General features: G+C 36.2%; 1 protein-coding gene across 1 annotated transcript in view; it reads left to right on the top strand.

The window, feature by feature from the left end:
- Window positions 1-23393, top strand: part of LOC140139602 (probable 3',5'-cyclic phosphodiesterase pde-5) — a 59279-nt gene that overhangs the window by 1725 nt on the left and 34161 nt on the right. The window contains exons 2-9 of the mRNA XM_072161307.1: window positions 3406-3464; window positions 3838-3889; window positions 4547-4782; window positions 6070-6138; window positions 7681-7795; window positions 12937-13076; window positions 16122-16208; window positions 17562-17588. Of these exons, the coding sequence (XP_072017408.1) occupies window positions 3418-3464; window positions 3838-3889; window positions 4547-4782; window positions 6070-6138; window positions 7681-7795; window positions 12937-13076; window positions 16122-16208; window positions 17562-17588 (773 nt within the window). The 5' untranslated portion in view covers window positions 3406-3417. The remainder of the gene's footprint in view (window positions 1-3405; window positions 3465-3837; window positions 3890-4546; window positions 4783-6069; window positions 6139-7680; window positions 7796-12936; window positions 13077-16121; window positions 16209-17561; window positions 17589-23393) is intronic.

The following is a 23393-nucleotide window of genomic DNA, read 5'->3' as shown; positions in this document are numbered from 1 at the left end:
TGATTGAGATGATCAAAAGTATCTTTAGAATATTTCTTCCTATCTCTAGACTTGACTTCTTTAATTTAGAGTAGGGCAAAGTTTCAGTGGCTCAGTAGCCCAAAGACATGCCCATCATTGTCTGCAGTATGAATGATAGATAGGTCTTTGTCCATTAGCCGTCATGCATTTGTTTAGCACTCAGCGGTACAAAGCCTCAAGTCCATTTTAGTGCTACTGTGCTCCACACAAATGCATGGTGGCTAATGGACCAATGTCTGAACTACAATCTTGGAAAAAAGTACTTGGAAAACTTAACACACTGTCGAAATTCTGTGCAGAATTTCTTATGATCATGGAAATGAAGGATTGTGTATCCTTCAATGATTTATTCTTTCCCTCTCACCATCAACACATTGGGAAGCTGCTGAATACATTGGCATTTCTCAACATTGCACGGGGAAAGGGGTGACAGTTTTCCATTATTTACACGCAAGGGTACCAAGACTTCATACACCAGCTATATAGACATACGTCTTTGTGTCGCTTAACTAACAAAATGATATAAAGGAAATATTGTAGAAATTTCTTTCTTTGATAATCATGATAAAATTGCCACTTTTGTTAATATTGATTTTATCACTGATATAAGAGAAACTACAGGCATGATAATTGTGATCCATTCTCACGTGCTAACACATGTGATACAATCAGAGAAAATTGATCTTTCTTTCATGTAAAATCAACTTTAATTTCTTTCTTCACTTTATGTTTTTGCTTATAACGAGTGTCAATTATGTTTAAAATAGCATAAAAATTGAAGTGGCTCCATTGTTCACAATGAATTCACAAGAATTCAACAGTATATAAATATTCACTGTTAGTGATTGTGACAGGTGAGAGTAGACGATTGATTGGCTCATATTGCAAGCTGGGTAGGTAATTGAAATATGACGATACATCTAAAGTTAATTTATTGGGCTATTCCAGAAATTAATGCCACCCCCCCCCCCAAAGAAGACATGTCAATTTGTACCATAAATTTTTGGGAAATTTTCAGACCAAAATTTTATTTTAAAAAATGGGAATACACATTTTGACAATAAAATGTGACATGATCAAGGGGAATGAGTCACATGTCGGCCCTGGTCGAAAATGAGTTTAACACATGTTTCTAAAGAGGACATTTAGAGCTTTCTGAAACTGAAAACCCAATGTTGATACGATTTTTCTTTGTGAAGTTACGTCAATTTATCAATCTCTGAAAACAATATAAAACAAAAGAATTTGAACACTTTCTTTGCCAATATCTCAAAATCAATATTAGCGACATCCGACTCATTTCCCTTGATCGTGTCACATATTGCAAGCCGGTAGGTAATTGAAATATGACGATACATCTAAAGTTAATTTATTGGGCCATTCCAGAAATTAATGGCACCCCCCCCCCCCTAAGGAAGACATGTCAATTTGTACCATAAATTATTGAGGAAATTTTCAGACCAAAATTTTATTTTAAAAAATGGGAATACACATTTTGACAAAAATGACTAAAAGATTGGGAATTCCCAGTGTCCTTAAAGCAGACAGGCACATTTTTGCCAACATTTTTGGGAATTCCCAAGCCTAAAGTCTTCTTTAGGGTTGTGAAAATAATGACCACTTTTTTTAGGGAGGGATTCCCAAAGCAAAAAATGGTGAAAAAATTTTGGGAATCCCATGTCTTCTTTAGAGGGAGTGCCTTTTATTTCTGGAAAAGCCCATTATTTCTTTTGTGGTCTGGGCTGTGCGCCGAGCGTACACAAGCGTAAACACAGGAAGTGGTAAACAATGACCTGATTGGCTGATCAACTGTCTTGACAACAAGACGGTTGACCCATTGGTCATCAGCTCATAGAAAGGGACCTGGCACTTCTACGCGATCGCTGATCACCAGCGCTTACCTGGAACCACAGAAGAAACAGAAATGTTTCCATTTCTACCATCACACAAATATTACATTAAATTTTCATACATACATTATATTATATACTTTTCATGTACAATTAATACTTGATTGCTATCAAAACACCAAATTTTGTTGTGATATAATATCATTTTGTAGTTTTGTACACAAACTTACCAACTACTGTATACGCCAATATTTTCGCGGGAATATATTTTCACGGTTTCATGTATCATTGACAATTTCACAGGTTGTTAAATTCGCGGTTGTGGATATCTCCTCAATAGAATAACATAGTAAAATGCTTAATTATCATGTTTTCGCGGGGTTTTATTTTCACGGATGCCTCTTGATCAGCGAAATCCGCGAAAATTAAACCACCGCGAAAATTTCAGCGTATACAGTATGCTATCTTACTTGATACACAATGCACAATACATACTATACTGCACCAAGAAAGTATCCTTACACTTGGAAAAATAATCACAATTTCAAAACTGAACCATATTGGGGTAAATTTGGCCTGTTCAAAACTCCACTCCAATTTGTCACTTTTAAAACTGGACCTTTGTCTATTCAATTGCTTGTAACTTTACTTCTTGAGGTCACATTGGATTCAATGTGGTGTCATAATGTGCAGGATTAAATAGTGCATCTATTACAAAAACAAATTTGCCCCAATATGGTTCAGTTTTAAAATTGTGATTATTTTTCCGAGAGTAAGGATACTTTCTTGGCGCAGTTTATAAATTCACAAATCTTATTTGTTGCATGAATATATTGAATGCACTCATTAATATTTGCATGCATTGAATGAAACATGTGACAAGTTTGTGGCATGAAATCAACATCCTGCACTTCAAAAATGATCCAACCAATTTTGTATAATCTGTTTGTCTCGCCATTTTATGAATGATCTTGTCACTTCCGTTTTGAATGTGTAGTGAAACTACTAAGATACGGTCTGGTTTTATTACACAAATTTACATTCATCATATGCAGCTAGATAGCTCTATTAGCCTTTCGACTTACTTGTAATATCACTTTACATGTTGCCAGAGGCTCGGATCAATGAGCTACGTGATGAGTATATGTGACCAGGTCTGATCCATTCAGGCCAAAGTCGGAAAGTTTGAAAATTGAGTTACTACCATTACTAATTTGCTCAGTATGCACCTACACAATGTTGAATCCCCAGGTCTCTTGAATACTTGGTTGTAAAGTTATGAACCCTTTATGTGTCCATTTTTGCATGTTTTTATTGTTTTTCCATTCACTTTTTGCCTATATCTCGGTTTCATTATTGCCGACTTTAGACTGACTGGATCAGTTCTGATCACATATAGAGTTAGTGATTATAGAAGCTATATTAAAATACTATAGGGTTAAACAAAATATATATTTGTATAGATTAGATCTGAAAAATGTAACTATACATGTAGAAGTAATGTTTTGTTATATATTTTATGTTTTCTTTCAAGTTGTACATAAATATGGTGAAACAACGGAAACTGAACGACTTCTTACTGGCTGTTACAAAGTAAGTAGATCCTCCGCAACAATTTGATCTATATACTTGTACTATTTTGAGTTTCTGTATAAGGCTGAACATGGCTACAATGTAAATAAACATTTGGCCATCAAACCATCTTCCACAGGGCAGTATGAATTTCCAATGGAATGAACACATTAGCAGCTCCATTTGATACTCACCCTCCCTCAATGGAAGATTCAGGTTGAATCATTCTCCGAGGGTGTATGAAATTCAAATGGAGCTGCCTAATGTGCTCATTCCATCTGAAATTCATACTCCCCCTGTGGAAGATATTTTCAAAATCTTCCACAGGGGTATTAGCATGGATTTTAAATGGAATAGCCCAATGTTCATATATTATTTATATTTTTACCTTTAGATCCATCTTTCAAGACATAGTCAGCATGGATAATGTCATCATGAAAGTCATGGTAAGAATAAAGTGGTTGCATTTGTTAAGACCTACAAAAAAGGAACTACCCCTGAAAAATAGTTTGATAATCGAGGACATCCATGGTTCAGAGCAGTGGCGTGCACAGCACATTGAAAGTGGGGGGGGCAGGTTGTTCAGTTCCCCGAATGGAGTCTGATTTAGGTGTGTAAGGTACAGTTTTAACATTTTCCCCCCGATTTCCCCCGGATGACCAACAAAAGTGCCCCCCTGCCCCCCCCCCTTTGCGCACGCCACTGACTCAGAGGCCAATAATTCAGCAGTGCTCATGGGGTTAAGATTAGCAATTTGGTAGTTCACAGCATCTTGCAAATGGTAGTGAGCTTTGACAAAAATTGCATTGATCGTTTCATAGCAGGTGTGTAGAAGGATTCAAATATCACAGACAGGTAAAACGTACATAACTTTATTAACAACAATAAACGTACTTAACTCATTAACTGAATAAATCAAGCAAGTTTTCAAAGTATATGATTTGTACAAAAAATGTAAAATGAACTTTTTCAAAACATCAAGTGTAATTTTTCAATAATATTATTGATTTAGATAATGAAAATTGATATTTTGGCTGCTTCGACCAACAATACTGCATCTACCCTTAAGTCCTCAACATTCATGTCTTTTTGTTTCTTTTCAGAACTTTGCGCAAAAGCTTGTCATGGCAGACCGTGCCTCTCTCTTCCTTGTCGACCATAAAACAAATGAACTCTATGCCAGGATCTTTGATGTTGGCAACGGGCTCGGTAACCAACTTGTGGAGAAAGACCAGAAGGAGATTCGCTTTCCGATGGATAAGGGTGTGGCAGGCTATGTGGCATCCAGTGGGAAAACGTTAAATATTCTTGATGCCTATGATGATGATAGGTTTAACAGGTAGAGTCAAAAAATGGAAGTTAGGAGCTTATTCAGTGGTCCCAGCGAAAGTGTAAATAGAATTGTGTATAAATCGCCTAATGGTGAAGGAGAAATCATTCAAATTGTCAATATGTAAAGTCTGCACAAAAAGTAACCCAGCTGTTATAAATACGCCTATAGATTCAGAACTAATAATTGTTTTCACATTATTTCAACATAAAAAAGAAGGATGATTTATTTACGCGCATTTTGATACCCCATTTGTCCAATTTTGTTCAATATTGACAATACAGCAGTGTTTTGAAAGAAAAATACCCCAAAATAAAAGTTGCAGTTATTTGTATTGATTTGAAGTAAGCGCCAAGATAATGGCGGGCTTTACGTGTTTACAGTGCTGGCATTATAACCAATGATCGCTCTAAACTGCAACTTTTAAATTCGGGTATTTTTCTGTAAAAGCACTACTGTGTTGTTAATATTGAACGACATTTGACAAATGGGGTATCAAAATGCGTGTAAATAAATCATCCTTCTCGCTATTTGAAATATTGTGAAAACAATTATTAGTTCTGAATCTATAGGCGATTTATAACAGCTGAGTTACTTTTTGTGCAGACTTTATATTTGAAATGCAACATTTGGCAAAAAAATGAGCAAACATCAGTATTGACAAAGTTGAAGCCCCACTCAAATACATGTAGAGAAATTATGATTGGATGAGGTCTCGCCCCTTGGTGTATTTTGTGTACTTTATGTGATATTTTTGATATTTAAATCTATGACATGCTTTTTGTTGTTTTTTAATGATTGTAAATTTCACATCAATTCAGCTTTTAGCTGCTACCGTGTCTTTTAATAAACCATGAAAGAATGAATGAATGAATGAATTACAGATTCATGTCTTTAATACATGGCTTTTGGCGTAACCACTATAATGTTAGTGCATCTATGACACTAACAAAGATGCCAAATCCGAATTATGATGATTTTTACAATCCTCTGGATGAGCAAATCACTGAATAGGCCTTTAACATCAGGTAAAATGCTCTTATATAAATATATGTGACGGTACCTGGATTTTTCATCAATGTGATGTTTCCTTCCTATCATAATCTCTTGTTTATAAATTTTGTTTGTTTGTGAGTAGATTCTAGCAATGTTCTTTTCTTTGGGGGGGGGGGGAGGGGGGTGTTTTCAAATTATGTGTTCGATGTGTTGAATGGTAATTTAAACAGCTCGTAATCAATTTACATCCCATACATCATTACGATGTCATCATAACACTCTTGTTTTTTCCATATACAGGGCAATAGACCAACAGACAGGCTATGTCACCAAATCTATCTTGTGTATGCCTATATACAACAGAGGAAAGTAAGTGAACAAAATGGCTACCAAATTATCAAATATTAGCCATACAAGAGGTGGAGGCAGTGAAAAAATTTTACTTGCTGGCATTTGCTGCCTTGTTTATGTTATTTACCACATGGTTTTAGTAAATAAACTATTAAACCAGTTAGAAACAAATTAGGCACAAATAATTGACAGAAGCATTCTTCATTCCCATTACCTTGTAAAAGTAAAAGGAACAGGGTAAAGGGTATATGGCCTATGTGTAGAAAGCCTAATAATTATCCCCAAGACTTCCCCAACCCCCACTTGGAGAGTTTCCCTGGATCCCACCCAAGTAAGTGGTTCCATATCTGAGGACATTCCAGATATGGGTATCCCCCCTCCTTGTCAATAAATGTTATAACAGCATTACAGTTGTGACTGATAGGCAGGACATTTTCATGCATGCAAATATTTTATAATGCCATGGGCAATTGAAAGATTGTTTTTATAAATTTCAAGCCACAAGACTGATTATTTTCCCACTTGTAATAGTCATATTACAGAATATTATGCTTAAGGGATTGTTCATATTCTACTCAAAACTACATGCAGAATTAATTATAGGAGTTGTGCAGCTGGTTGACAATAAGTTGGTCTCTGTGACCATAGACAGTAGTAGTATGCTGTGACAAGGAAGGAGGTGGTCATCGAAAACTATTTGCAGTGTATTTTATTATTAAGTTTGATGCTGCAAAGATTGTACTTAAGAGTATATTCATAATAAACTTATATAATGTTGATTAGCTTGAGGGTGATATAAGAATATATTACACGAACTAAAAATATTGTACAAGTCATCAACTAGTCTGATATTTCTTAGCAAGTGCAATGTAAATATGCTATTCAATTTTATTATTATTAGTTTTGTCAGGCTTTTGCTATGACTTTGTGTTAAGATAAAAATTTAAGCTTACATAGCCACCGGGCCAAATCAATGCATATTGTAAGCTTACCTTTTCACCTTTTTTGTTTTCTGCTTTTTTCCCCCCAAAGACAAATGAAGAGCTTTGTTTCAAAACCCCTTACATCCACTTGAGCAATTCATCAAAAAATCATCAAAATCTCACTGATATAAGGGGGTTTGCAACAAAAGCAGTTTTTGGTGGGATGCTTGGGTAGGATGCGCATCCTACCAAAAACTTCTTTTGTTGCAAACCCCCTTATATCGGTGAGTTTATTGATGATTTTTTGATGTTTTCTCAATATTGCTCAAGTGGATGTAAGGGGTTTTGAAACAAAGCTCTTCAAATGTAGAATATTTACAGCTTCAGTTGTAGAATCATCCTAAGGTTAATCATCATCCAGAATTGCCACAAATTAAGTTTTTCGTTTTACTTGTTTGAGCCGGTACGGTGGCTGTTTCATTGTGTTGTTGTTGCGACCATGGTAACACACAATACAATATTCAAAACAATATTGTATTGCACCCAGGTACTTTGCAAAAGCTGTAAAATACAGTTTTGTTGTATCACTTAAAAGCCAGTTATAAATAATACTAACAAATATTATTATTTATTATAGGATTATAGGTGTTGTACAGATGGTAAACAAGAAGATTGGTCCATTTACCAAGGGGGATGAACAAGCATTTGAAACATTTGCAGTGTATTGTGGTTTAGCCCTGCATCATGCCAAGGTATGTTCATGTAGGTTGTTTAATTCAATAGGCACCAAACATATTACCTATTTAAGTAGTAGTCAAATTAGCTCAAGCAGTTAAGTTAAGGTTGGTCTTAACCCAGGAATTATGGAAACTTTCGGGCTTCATAACTGCTAAATTGTTAGTCTAAAGTATATAAAAGTATACATATTTAGATTGGCAATGACTTGATGAATTCTTCTGTGAGGTCAAATTTGGGCCAAAATCCACAAAAACGGTTTTTGGCCCACTTCTTTTTCGTTAAACATAACAAAAATATTATTGGGCCATTTTTTTTAAAACTAGATAAAAATATCTAGGACCTGTTTTTTTATTTTTTGGAATTTTGACCAACTGCACCAAAAATGATCTAAAATTGCTTTTAAAGGGACCATTGAAAGAAAAACATATTTGGTATCAAAATAAAGCTAATAACATATAGAATCCATTTCTAAAATGATAAACGCAATTTTCCTTCATTTTACCCCCCAAATCAGCAAATAAAGACAAAGCGCCCAATGTCGCGTCGTTCCGCCCAATTCATATGTGCAGATACACGTGGCAACCTCTGTGACGTCAAAGTGGTTATCCTTTCCGCCGCATGGCAACACTGCATAGGCCAACGCATGAACGTGTTTACACGCAATGAACTTTTCTGTGCCTTTTAGGCCTAACATTAAGTTTTATTAAAAAGGATATTATAATATAAATTACAAAGCTATACAATGACTGTTGCAAGATGCCGACCATGAGACGGACACTAGACTGGTAGGCATGCCTATATATAAATTCTAGCTACAAAATTGGCCAACAACGGGGAAACATAAGTAGGCCTAAGTTAGGCCTACATAAAGTCAAAGCTGTCAGTGCGCAGTGCTGGCTGCTCGGCTTTTGCAAGAGAGTATCATTTGTTTTGTGGCATTCTGATATAGCAACTCTTTACTTATATTTCCTCTGAAATATCTGGTGAGGATAGGAAAGAGAAGGCAACGATGTTTCGGGTTAGCCCATGACATGCGACTTAATTTCTTCATGCCTAATTAGCCTACCTCCCGGGCGTGCGGCCTAGGTTACAACCGCCGGGCCTAAAACGCAAGCCGATCCTGACTCCGAAGTTTGGAAGCTGAATTGGGAGTGATTAAAGTGTGTTTGTTTGTTTCTTTAAACAGTCGCTCCGTGTAGAGACACACTTATGGGACCAGATTCAAAACAAAAGCCAGGCTCAGGAGACCGAATTGGCGCGGTTGTTTCCTCGCCTTGCACCACTGAGGTAGCGGGTTCAACTTCAAGCCCCGGCGCGCGGCCCAAAGACTCTTGTGAACTTGGTTTATCCCGATCCCGGGATCCCGTATCCATGCTCGCTCTCGCAGGTTTTCTCCGGCTTCTCAAAAATTGGCGATTAGTTGTTTGGTTATCAAAAACTTCTTTCACCCAATGAATTTGGGGAGCTGAAAAGATAATTGGTGGATGTTACAATCCAAGTGCGGCTAGGTTTGCGCCAGGTTCGGCAGCATCCAGCCTAGATTATGCGATCTGATTGTGATAAGAACCATGAGTACCATGGCAGCGAAATTACAGCGCTTTGAACCCTCCGAGATCTGGGAAAAGGCGCTATATGTATAAAAGCCGAAATTTATTTTTATTTATTAAACAAATTTGAAGATAAAGAACCACGAGAGGAACATATAAAGGCCACTCCAAACAATCATATGAACAATATTTACTGTCAGTATTTAGTTTGCGTTTTCGGAAATGCTTATAGGCCTAATCCAAAAATCTCAACTCCCACTGAAACTTGAAAGTGCAAAGTGTCCGAGCATTTTATCAAAAGTAGGCCTTCAGTTTCAAAGTTTATGTTGGTTGGGTAAATGTTGTAAAATACAGCGCGCCCGGCTGGATATTTCGTTTCTAGAAATGACTGACATCAATTTCGCATAGCCTAGGCCTACCCCGGGCCTAACCATCCATGAATTAAAATAAGTGTAGGCCTATAATATTTCCCATTTGATGTTTGTACCCCAGTGGGTTCAGTCTTCACTGACGATGTGTACGCATGATGGTTCCAATTAGGGGTACTTTTCGAGAAATATCCGCGGACATTGAAACTTGAAAGTGCATAGTGTCCGAGCATTATATCAAAAGTAGGCCTTCAGTTTCAAAGTTTATGTTGATTGGGTAAATGTTGTAAAATACAGCGCGCCCGGCTGGATATTTCGTTTCTAGAAATGACTGACATCAATTTCGCATAGCCTAGGCCTACCCCGGGCCTAACCATCCATGAATTAAAATAAATGTAGGCCTATAATATTTCCCATTTGATGTTTGTACCCGAGGTTTGTACTTTTATTTTTGTAGCATAGGCTTTTTGAAGGCCTATGTATGTTTGTAGGCGCTCCTCGTAATTTATTTCAAGAACAGCTTGCATGTCATGTTCTTCATCTGCCGTTCAGCTACTGCCCCAGTGCCAACGGCTCAAATAATATTGGCAAGTGTCCCTTATAACACATGGTAGGCCCCTATAGGGGAATAAATTTGCAAAATAAAAGGGCCTGGGCCTACTTTGGCATGTTTGGGGTATGAAAATAAGCACTTTTGAAAGTTAACTTATGGAAGAAAAGGAATTTTTTACCAATTGTCAGGTTTGGGGAAAAGTAATCATCTCTTGAATATTTTAAGGTAAAAAAAAAAAAAAAAAAAATACATAGGCCTATAACAATAATCTTGGCGAGATTCCCTTCGTCATCGTCACTATATCATAGGCCTAGGCCTACTCATAATTAGTTTTATGGTTTTATATGCCATGTAGGGCCTACATAAATTAAAGTCATCGGATTCATATCTTGGTCATGTTGACCGGGGGTTGAATTTATGAATAAATAAAATAGAAAGTTGCATGCTTGATGATATTGTCAATTGATTAGATTTGCTTCTGTCCAATAAGCATTTCAATTTAGAGACTTTGTTTTAATCATCCTCTCAGAGAACCATCAAATAACAAGAACCTCGATCCTATTATCCTCCTCTAGTAGGCCCTACAAGTTACACAACTGATAATGTCCGGGAATAATACATAGGCCTAAATGATCCATTTGCATTGTAAAAAAAATAATAAATTGATAAATAAAAAGGCCCTCCACTTCCTCTTTTTGATAACATGTGGACAATCAACTGGTATTTTGTTTTACTTGACCTTTAAATAATTATATAAGTGGTTGTACTATCCTGATTATTGCATCTGATATTTAGATCGCGATCGTCAAATTATCCCGCAAAATGTCAACACAACACAAAAAGCGCGTAACCACAATGACGCCATCGGAAAGCGCCCAATTTCAATTTTTGAAAAAATGACGCGCGATGTAGCGTCGGAAGTGGGTAAATCGAGTACATTGTTTTCATTGTATTTTTATTTCTAAAATAGTTAGTTCTTCAATTGTTTTAGATATTGATTCTATATTTTATGGGCTTTATTTTGGTACCAAATAATATTTTCTTTCAATGGTCCCTTTAAGCCATTTTTGGCTATTTTTATGATTTTTTGGAAAATTTAAATTTTCAAAAAAATCATAAAAATAACCTGATTTTAACTCAAATTTCAAATATTTTTGGTGAAGTTGGTCAAAATTTAAAAAAAATTAAAAAAACTGCTCCTAGATATTTTTATCTGGTTTTCAAAAATTAATAAATTAATAATTTTGGCCCAAGAATTATTTTGTTACGTTTAACTAAAAAGAAGTGGGGCAAAAAAAAAGGATTTGGGGACTTTGGGCCAAAATGAGCATTTTGGCCCAAATCTGACCTCACTTTAGACCAACAATTTCGCAGTTATGAGGTCTGAAAGTTTCCATAATTCCTAGGATAAGACCAACACCGATACCCATCCCTGTGCATTGGTGTTGGCGATGAGAGGTCGAGCCCCGCCCGCCTCAGTCTCTGATCGTTCATGTGAAATAATTGAGCTAACTTGAAATTCAAGTGTAAGGAACTAAATGCTTATTGTCTTGGGACTGTACAAGAACTCGAGGAGCTGATCCTAGCAGTGATGGTATACCCTAAAGATTCGCCTAATGGGACATATGGGCTTCCTTGACATAAACTGGGAATTTAGGCACAAACTAAAATTGCTCTTCTGTAAAAATCGCACCAGCAAATAAGGGTACGAACCCTTAATTCTTGTTGGGATTTTTAGAGGTGTGAGCTTTTGTATTTACCCTAAGGCAAAGGAGCCTGTTAGCTCCCATTTCTTGTTGTTCAGTCTGAAAAAGTATGTGTCTTTAAGCGAGTGTGTGTGTACGCCAGCTTTTCGAGCAAACACTAGCGATTTGTAGCTGTGCCCAATGAAATGCGCACTAACGTCACTGCGACAACAGGGTGGAAAATGGTATAGACTAAGGGAACAGTTGGCCCTTAAAACTGTTGGCTTATTTATAATGCTGTTCAGATATATGAATCTCAAATATGAAATACCAAATATCAACCCTAAATAAAAGAGCCTGTACAAATCATTAAGGAATCTAACTATTATATCAGGCTATTACCATTGGCACAGAAAATGGTCAGAAATCATGGTCAAAATGTTTCAAAATAGCCCAATTGTACTTGCAAATCATTGGTTTTGTAATCTCATCTGCCTATTAGGGGCTGTGCAATAATTATGAGCCCCCCAGGGGGTAAAATTTCCAAAAGGCTCGCCAAATATCGCTTGCCCCCCCTCTTAGCCCGACAAAAATCGCTTGCCCCCCCCCTCAGCCGGCCAAAAATTCTTTGCCCCCCCCTTCGCTCACCAAAATGTCTTTCCCCACGAATGTGTGCCAAAAATTGCTTGCCCCCCTCTCGGCCTGCCAAAAATTGCTTGATTCCCCAATTTTCCCCTTCCCCAGGGCTCATAATTATTGCACAGCTCCTTATACAAAATAAAAGTTGAGTGCCTTTCCTCCACAAAGTTTATAACTTTCCTTATATTGTTGAAGTTGTTGTATTATTATTATTTATACACTCACCTTATATGACAGCTCTATGACAAGATTCACAACTTCAAACTCGGTATGGTGATAGGATATGGTGGCCTGATGTGCTGTATAGTTTTGTGTCATGTTATTTGCATATTAATGATAATTATTTACTCCTTTATTTGACAGCTCTATGACAAGATTCACAGATCAGAACAGAAATACAGAGTAGCCTTAGAGGTGCTCAGTTATCACAGCCAGTGTCATGACCATGAATATAGGAAACTAAGATTTATGAGTCTCCCTGAACCAATGCCAGACATTGCAAGGTAAGCTGCAGTACAGAAAGTGACGGCGCCACGGGGGGCATGGGGGAAATGTCCCCCAGTCAGAACTCTTTCCCCCGTTTCCCCCAGTAAAAACCCAAAATTACGAAAATGTCCACTTTTTGCGGCAGTTTTGCACAAAATTGGTTGATTTTGCCCCCCCTCCCCAATTCACTTTTCCCCCCATGCTCCCCCCCCTATTTCCTGGTGCCGCCACTGAGTATAGAGGTTGCTTGTCATACCTTTGTTTTACAAGTATTGGAATGTAAGATGTTTTTAAGACAAATGCTGTCTAGTAAGGCAAAAAAAACAATTGTCTCATTTGGTAAAAAAGCACATTTGGCAAAAACAAAAGCTAAGTGCTATGCTTTTTTTAAAAAGAAAATGAGCTATCACGATCTTTTTTTTTTTTTTTTTTTTTTAGTCAAGGCATAATGTTTATGTACTTTGTAGTATTCAAAATAGTTCTGTAAAGCCCAGTTTTAGAGTAAAACTGCTCCTTTTATAATTCTAACAACAACCAAACTGCAAAAAATAAAAGACGATCTTTGGATCACGATACGATACTGAAAATATACGGCCAACGCGTGGTGCTATGGGTGTCTGAGGCAGACTTTTTTTTGGCCTAAGTCAATTTAATTGTTTAGGCCTAACTAATCTCTCAACCTTTTTTTTATGAAATGTTTGGGAAATGAACCCAAAGAATACATTTTTAGCTATATTATGTACAAGGTTGTTGAAAGGTAATAGGTTGTGTCTTCTAGATTTTTGTATAAAATGCTTTTTTACAAAACGTTCTACAAAATTAAGAAAATTAAGAATTATTTCATAAATGTGCACACATTTTTGAAGCTTTCAGATATGCCATTCAAAAATTTAATAGGAAATTATGAAATATCCTTTCTTAAACAAAGATTGTACACTATTGTGTGTTACAAAATGTACTTTTCGAGAGAAAAACTGACATTAATTTGATATTAGATTTCAACACTTTGTTTATTTCGCTTACCAAGAAACAGCTAGGGACCAACACGATCAAATGACATCAAAATTTATTAGGAATTATAAAATATCCTCTCTGCAACAAAGATTGCCCCCTATTGTGTTTGAATTACAAAATGCACTTTTCAAGAGAAAAACATTTCAAAACTGAGTATAATTTTCGCTTAGCAGGAGGGCATTGGCTTAGCGGGAGCGCATTCAAGGAATTTCCTTTTAAGAAATGGCTAGAGACCAACCTGATCAGATGACGTCAAGTAAAGCCAAGAATTTTCTGCTTTACAAATGCTAAGAATCTTACCAAGAATAAACTGATTAAAAAGCCCGCGATAAAGTCAGTAACTTCGCTCCGCTGACCCGTGTACAACTTCAACCCATGCAGTACAAAAAGTTTGCCTCCAGCGAGTAGAAGCGCAATGCACGTGTCTGAGTCATGTTGAAACACGTTCAAAAGGTCGGGAAAGCCCCAAGAGCTATTTTTAGTCGGGCGCACAAAGTATTGTGGGATACTCAAGCTGTGAAAATAACGCATTGCAGCATGTTTGCAGCCCGGCCAATGTGACGATCATTGCGAAGTTGGGATGGGTGATTGGGTATCATGGCTGCAATGGGAGGTAGGACAGGCGTTGTACGGTAAATCTATGACGGATTTTACTTTATTTTGATGAATTTTGAAGACCCATTTCATTTAGTATTTTATTTATTTCTTTTCAATTGTATTTTTTTTCTTTTTTTATGTCATTTTTGCTTATATTTTTTATTTTTTTCTCCGAAATGCGTTTTCCGCTTTACCTCCGAATTCTGTGATTTTCGCGGAATTTCAGTGGCTTTACGTCAAGGTTTATTAGCATTATGAATATTCTTCTCTGAAACAAAAGAAAAACATTTCAAAACTGAGAATAATTTTCACTTAGCGGGAATGCATTAGCTTAGCAGGAGTACATTTGCTTAGCGGGAGTACATTTGCTTAGCGGGAGTGCATTTGAGGAACTTCCTTTTGGGAATTATAAAATTTTCTTCTTTGAAACAAAGATTGCATACTATTGTGTGTACAATTACAAAATGCACTTTTCGAGAGAAAAACATTAAAAAAATTGAGAAGAATCTAAAATTTGACTTCAACACTACTTGCTTAACCAATGCACTTTCAAGAGAAAACATTTAAAAACTGAAAATAACTTTAAATTAAGATTTCGGCACTACTTGTTTATTCGCTTAGCGAGAGCGCTTTTGAGGAACTCCCTCATTGTTAGCCGTTGTTGTAATTATACCAGAATTGGCCTAGAAAAAGGGGTCATTGATATACCAAAAGGCTGAAAATGCTACCCATGTTTGCTGCATGTCCCAATATGGTCATTTGTACTTAGTACCCCCCCCCCCCCTGGACTCAAAAGCAGTTCCTGTATACTTGTTGTATGTGTGTATGCTAAACCAATTTACTTTATTTTCTGCCGCTATAAGGATTTGTAACCTGTCATGTCATAACATGGAAATGATATCAAAAGTTGCGGAGATGAGGTTTGCAAAACATACTATTTTGGGAATATAATCAAATATTTTCTAAATTCCTAACTCTTGTCAACATTTAGGGAGAGTGAGTTGGCACAGCGGTAGTTCCCTCGCCTTGCACCACTGAGGTCCTGGGTTCAAGCCCGGTAGCGCCCAAGGACTCATGTGCACTTGGTTTATCCCGATTCCATGCTCGCTCTCGCAGGTTTTCTCCGGGATCTCCGGTTTCCTCCTGTATCGCAAAAATCGGTGATTAGTTGTTTGGTTATCAAAACTTCCTTCACCCAATGGAATTTGGGGAGCTGCACAGATAATTGGTGGATGTTACAATCTAAATGCGGATAGGTGTGCGCCGTTCGGCAGCGACTGGCCTAGTTGATGCGATCTGATTGTGATAATTCACCATTACAGCGCTTTGAGTCCTCTAAGATCTGGAGAAAGGTGCTTTATAAATCCAAAATTGATTATTTTATTTATTTATTATCATCGGGCATGAGACTTTAATCAGGTGATTAATGTTATTATTTTTTTAATATCCAGATATGATTTTTCACCGTGGGGACTGGATGAAGATGCCAAGCCTCTGTATGTGCTCTGCATGTTCCAGGATATGTTCAACATCAAAGAGTAAGTATTTATTTTCCCACTCATCTCACGTATTCTTCATATAGTACCTAGAATTATTCAAAAATATTTCAACACATCTGTCTCATTCAATTACAGTTTTAAAGTTTAAAAAAAAAATTGTTTAAGTTTTGATTCATAGTCATATTTATTCAGCATCATTGTGAGTTTATTGTTTGAAGAAATTATGTATTTATGATCAGTATTGATAAATTGGTTAAGAGCTATGGTGATTTCAAAAGCATTTTCATGTCAATTAAAAAATATATATAATACAAGCATCACATTGCTGTCAGAGAGCAGGGCTGCCAAACAAATTTTAGCCGGAAAATAATCGAAAAGTCATCCCATTTTTCTCTTGACCATTGGTTTCAATGTTGAAATTTCGCCCAATTTTTTTCTTAACCATTGGTTTGTATGGGACAGGAAATAGTCAAAAGTTGTGGGCAAAATCTTCAAAAGTTGCCCAATTGGGCTACCAAATCGTGGGTTTGGCAACCCTGTCAGTGGGCAGGTGCAATCCTGTATGTATTTTCAAAAACATGACATGTAACATTGTAACAAATAGAGTCCATTGACAAAACATATGATTTACTCTCTCCACGCAGGTGTCGACTGCAGACGACAAGTTTCTTTTTTTTTTTTTAATTTAAAAATTTCAGAATTGTTAATTTGCATGGCCATATCTGGAATCAGCATGAAAAATGCATTAAAATGAGTACAAACAAGCATAGTATTGGTTCAATGGTTCTTAAGATAGCTCTTGATATGTTGAGAAAATATCTCAAAACTAAGACTTCTTTTATTTTGAAGCCTATGGCCTGCACGCAGAGCATTAAGAATGTCATTTAGCATGAGACATAATATACGTTGACATTAATTTATTGAAAAGGTTTTGCAAATTGGCATAGGCTGTTCTGCCTGCCTAGTCGTGTACTAGTATTTCACTCTGTGTATTATATATAACAATTGCATTGAACACAATTTTCAGATTTTGTTTTGGCAACCAAATGTAAATAAGCATTTTTTTATCAACTCAATCAATGCATGAAAGTTTTTGCCTTTTTTAACTATTTTCATTGACTGATAGAATATTGGTATTAGATTACTTAGTTTACTTGAAAATTCTTAGCATAATATATTTGGTGTGTTGTATTGCCCTATGCTCTGCAAAGGACGCTAGTTAGTTAGAACACGTCCTTGTTCAGTTAATGTACAAAATGATTTCTTTCGTGGCAGTTTTGCTTACGTAAGTTGACAAATTTGACCCTGTACACTTGACCTCTGACATAAGGACCATTAAGAACCATCAGTTGTTGAATCTCTCTATATGTACCATGTATATCTCTTTTACAGCCCATCAGCAGAAGGGTGGAAAGAAAGGTAGAAACCCATTAAAGTACACTTTACTTGATGTGTGGAAGAGTTTGACGTGATCTAGTTCTTTCTGCTCAGATGTTCTGAAAACGTCATAAAAAAATTGGTCCAAAGCCACTTTGTCCTTCCTCAATTCTTCCATTATCATTCCGTCCTGTAGCTCTATCCTTAGAACTAACACTAACCTTTAACCCCAACCCTAATCTGTAACTGCAAGAAAACAGCTAGCCTGGGACAAAGTGGTAATGCACCAAATAATAGCGATGTGAGAAAGTAACAGCTTTAGGATTAGATGGCACCTCAATCAATCTGTATCAGCACTCTCTAATTATAACATGTAATTCTTATTTTTTTACCATGTGCATGTAATGTTATTTAGCCCTCTCCACGTGGGTGTCGACTGCAGACGACACAGTTCCAAATTTTCTTTAAAAATTCAAAAATTTCAGAAGTTTTCAGGCTTTCTCGTTTATTTTCAGTCCGTTTTGGGCCATTCTGGCCATTGTCACACTGTTTTTCAGGCATATTCAGGTTTTTTGTCAAAAGTTGACTTTCATCCCTGGAATCAGCATAAATTCCAACCAGCTGTTGCTGGTTGTGGTAGTTCATTTTGTTTCGAAATGATTAGGGTACTGCTTCTTTTCTGTATGAGTGGTTTGTCACTGATCTAATAAATAACATTGCATGCACATATATTGGGCTATTCCATACTATCCTAGCAGAAGATTTTGGAAATATATTCCACAGGGGGAGTGTGAATTTCGAATGGAATTAACATTTTAGGCAGCTCTATTTGAAATTCATACACCCTCTGAGAAAGATTCAACCTGAATTTTCTACAGAGTGAGAGTGAGTTTCAAATGGAGCTGCCTAAATGTGTACATTCCATTTGAAATCTTTACTCCCCCTGTGGAACATATTTCCAAAATCTTCCACAGGGTAGTGTGGATTTCAACTGCAATAGCCTGTTATCTAAGAATTATTTCTTCATTCTGTCACAATAACATTCAATTGCAGTGAATATGATTAACTATACACAGGGCTGTAGCAAGAGGGTGGTGGGTGGCAGGGGGACATGGCCGCCCCAATTTTTTAGTAATTTTGTTTATATTTCTTTATAACATCTGTCAATTTTGATAGAATACCTCATTTTGGCTACCCCAATTCTGGATAGCCACCCCAATGTTATCATTCTTTCTACAGCCCTGACTGTACTGTTTTAAATATTCAATAACTACTTGTAATTTTGTATAGCTATGGTATCAAAATATGAAAAGAAACAAAAACTAGCATGATGAAAGTGATGATTGTGCATAGGCTGACCTATAGTTGACCTATAACCTGCATGGTCGGATCCCTAGAATAAGACGTACTGTACTCTGTGATTCTTTTTTCCCTACCCTTAAAGCATGGGTCCAGATGGAGTTGAACTTCAACCCGATACCTTCAAAGCAAGGTATTAAGGGCAACTGGATGTTATCAAATGGAATATGATGTTAGGAAATTAGACCATGGTCTAGCTATCCAAATCAATTCCAAATGTTGGAGAACGGTTTGCATTCATTGCAGTGTACCTTCATTTCATTTGTACAGTATGTGCCATGCATGAGCCGTCTTAATCGCTGAAACAAGTTGCCCAAAATTGTTAACAAATAGTAATGAAGGCATGAAGTTGAATGAGATAATGATTTGTTTTATAGTTGATGAATGCCTGGCTGCATCTTGGAGAGTATAATGCCAAAGCTGTAACAATGATTATTATATATGTGGAAATCAAAAAGATTAGACTTAAAATAATGCCATGATAAATCCAGCATATTGTATTGTCACACATGGTGACTTAAATAGTGTACCTCATAATTAACAGCAATGTATTACACACAGATGGTAAATAAGCATGCACTATACATCTGAAGTTGCTGTGAGCAGGGTCTTAGCTAGCCACCCGTCTGGCCGTCATCTTAGACGGGGAGTTTGCTCCTGGGACGGGCAAAATTAATGCCTTTGACAGATGCTAAATTATTAATTGTATGTTTTGAGAAGCTAATTGACTTTTTTAGTAGACCCAATTTGTAGAACAAGGCCATATCAACACATATTTGAACTCTTTGAACCCCCAATGGGCTATATACGTCTGGTAAATGTTTTAAAGGTCAAATTAGGACAGGAAATTTTATTCAAATGACTGACAACTCTCAATTTCTAGCTAAGACCCTGGCTGTGATCGAGTATATCAAGATAATCAGGAGGTACACTTATTTTGCACTCCATATGACACACAAACATGGTGGGTCCGTAAGTCCAATCTCTTTGGTATAAATATATATCGTCGTTGGACGGGAAAACCCTCCTATGTGTCATTGGCCCCTGAACATGTTTAGAGCAAAACTTCCTATGTAACCTCTTGGTAGTTTTGTTTTTAACATGTTCAAGGCCCGGTTCAAGGGCCACAAGTACAAAGGAGGGTTTTCCTGCTTAACAACAATATACTGCAGAATTCTTTTTTCCTGCATGTAGATTTAGTTGAAGACTAGTGGATTAAGTCATCGAGTGCATGAGCTGTCATATCCCCATGGACACTACTACCTTTTGTACAAAGCCCACAATTGGTTAATTACATGATATAATCATCTGTTTAACCATCAAAATAGAGCTTTTAGACCTTTTGGCAATTTTAAGCTTAACCCCCTGCAGCTCTACTGACTATTCTTACCATAACTCTGATTGGCTCAATATGTGATACACCTGTCTGTTTAACCAATCAAAATAGTTCTTAGAAGCTGATAATTTGCCAATGTGCATGTTGCATTGTTAAATTTCTGGGACAATAGAATATCATTGTTTTACAAAATTGACTTTAAAATTGCCTAAAATGGGTGAAATCAATAAGTATTACATCTTATTTGGTCAATTAATACCAGAAAACAAGATGATTGAATGAAATAATTATGCATGGCAGCCATGCATGGCAGTTGATTTCTTCCCCAGTCTTCAATTATAGATTGCATGAGATGCACTAACAACACTTCTGATTTACTCACTAATAATCTACAGGGAGCAATTCTTTTTCTGTCATCAGATTTGTTGATATAACTTAATTTCATTTGTCACTACATTTTAGAGGTTTATTATTAAAAAAACTGTGTGTACGATTCAGATGAGCCATTCAAATTTATTTCACCTTTCAAATTTCATTGACGACTTAGGCTATAGCCCAGTAAATTTTGTTTCATAGGTGACCCCCCCCTCTGTCTGTAACGGCCGAAAGTGAGTCAAAATAAAATTGATGTTTTTAAGAGCATATTTCTTTCATATACAAAAAAGGCCCATTTCACCCCCTAACATAATATGTTTTGCTTTTAAGACAGTATTTTTTTTTGGGACATGAGAGCATCAGACATATCGAATTGCATTCTGAATACGAAGAATGTCTTTCTGATATCAAATAATTTAAATTTTTGAAATTCACGATATAATACAAATTTTATGACAAATTATAAAAATTTGATATTTTTCACATTTTTGATATATAACAGTCCTCGAAGTAAATTTTATAAATCTAATTATATATTCTTAAAGTGTATGTAGCTGGGAGGAAAAGCCGGCGATCAATTGAAAATTTTGACCTTTCATATTGAAGATATGGATTTTTTCCCCAAAAGACCTAATTTTTTTTGGTGTTTTGGGAAAAAAAATCCATATCTTCAATAATGAAAGGTCAAAATTTTCAATTGATCGTCGGCTTTTCATCCCACCTACATTACACTTTAAATATAAATCATCAGATTTATAAAGTTTACTTCGAGTACTGTTAAATATCAAAAATATCAATTTTAATCATTTGACATAAAATGTGTATCACATTGCGAATTTCAAAAAATCAAAATTATTTGATATCAGAAGGACATTCTTCGTATTCAGAATGCAATTCGATATGTCTGATGTGCTCTAATGTCCCACAATAAAGACTGTCCAAACGTTCATACCCCATCCCTTAAGACAGCAAAAAACTGATGCAAAACAGTATGCTATCAAGCTCTTAAATTTGAGATGGCATGCGAGGGGTCCAAGGTTCGAATCCTGGGGGTACCAAGTGACTTCTTTGTTCATTTTTTTTTTTTTCTTCTGTCTCTTTTGATGGAAAAAAAATTAGGATTGATAATGTGGTTAGGTTTAGGATGCTATCAAGCTCTTAAATTTGAGATGGTATTGCTTGGCACACGAGGGGTCCAAGGTTCGAATCCTGGGGGTACCAAGTGACTACTTTGTTCATCTTCTCTCCTTTTTTGTTTCTTCTGTCCCTTTTGATGGCAAAAAAAAAATAGGATTGATAATGTGGTTAGGTTTAGGATTAGGATTTGAGATAAAATCTCTCGTTCCATGTTTCTTTACTCCGTATATGAAGTGTCACAAATAGTAATAAGAATTCACAATTCTGCACAAGCACTAACAAGTAACTGTAGACCTATTTGCACACTACCTGAATGTAATGTAAGTTGTTATAAAATGTTTCAAGACTTAGTAGGTATAAAGGTTGTTGTAATTTTTCATTATGGCGGTGGAAATATTTTCCTGTTACCAACGTCATACCAATTCACTAATGGCATGGATGTTTTACAGAGATCGCCATTTTGATATCAACTTTTACGTAAAAATGTCAAAATCTTGTTTTTGAAAATGAAATTTGTCTACAACTGCTCGAAGTGATGAATTGAAACTATATTGTTGCTGGGCAGGAAAACACCCTCTGTGTTATTGGCCCCTGAACATGTTTAAAGCAAAACCACCTATGTAACCTGTTGGCAGGTTTGTGTTATACATGTTCAGGGGCCACAAGCACATATGAGGTTTTTCTTGCCCAACAACGATATTTGGCTACTCAATTTGGAAACCACACACCCCCTGTGGAAGACATGACCTTAAGGTGGTACTACACCCCTTGATAAATTTGTGACTATTTTTGCATTTGTCTCAAAAATATTTACACACTGGTAACAAAAGTTATGTATATTATAGGGGCAAGGAATCCAGTGGCTACACTGGAATTTCAGTGACTCAAGACAAGTTTGCAAGGATAATGGCATAGTGCCATATCATAACTGGACACATGCGTTCTCAGTGGTGCATAGTCGTACCTTATTTCTTAACATATATGTAATGAACCACTTGTCTTGAATCACTGAAATTTCAGTGAAGTAAATGGATTCCTTGCCCCTATAATATACATAACTTTTGTTACCAGTGTGCAGTTATTTTGTGAGAAAAATGCAAAATTAGTCACAACATTTATCAGGGGGTGTAGTACCAACTTAATCTTTCACACAGTGTATAGACTTCAAATAAAATCTCCCATTCAGGTAACTCAGTTTGAAATACATACTCCCTGTGTAAAAGATGAAGGGCAAGTCTTCCATAGAGGGTATATGGATTTCAACTGGAATATTGAATAAGCTTTCACAGGTGTGTAGTAACCAAATTCTGAAAGTTGAAAGTTTGCTACATTTATTTGTCAAAAATCTGACTACTTAATTTGCATGCAAGTGAATCAGCATAGCTTTGATGATAAAAAAAAATGTTGTCAATGATTTTTTACTCACTTTCAATGAAAAATGACAAAAAATATACTACTTGTTATGAAACTAACTTGGTAGAATGTTCCAATGATATGTATCTCTCTAACTTTTGGAAAGTTAACAACATCTTAGTTGAAAAATATTTGTACAGGACGATAAATGAGGGAGTCAAACAGCACCATTTTCGACGATTTTCGACCATATTTGTGTTATATAATCGGGTTTTTGTTGTTCTATA

Source organism: Amphiura filiformis, chromosome 18 (genome assembly GCF_039555335.1).
Source record: "Amphiura filiformis chromosome 18, Afil_fr2py, whole genome shotgun sequence".
In the NCBI taxonomy this organism is placed as follows: domain Eukaryota; kingdom Metazoa; phylum Echinodermata; class Ophiuroidea; order Amphilepidida; family Amphiuridae; genus Amphiura; species Amphiura filiformis.
This window is presented reverse-complemented; position numbering and strand designations above follow the sequence as displayed.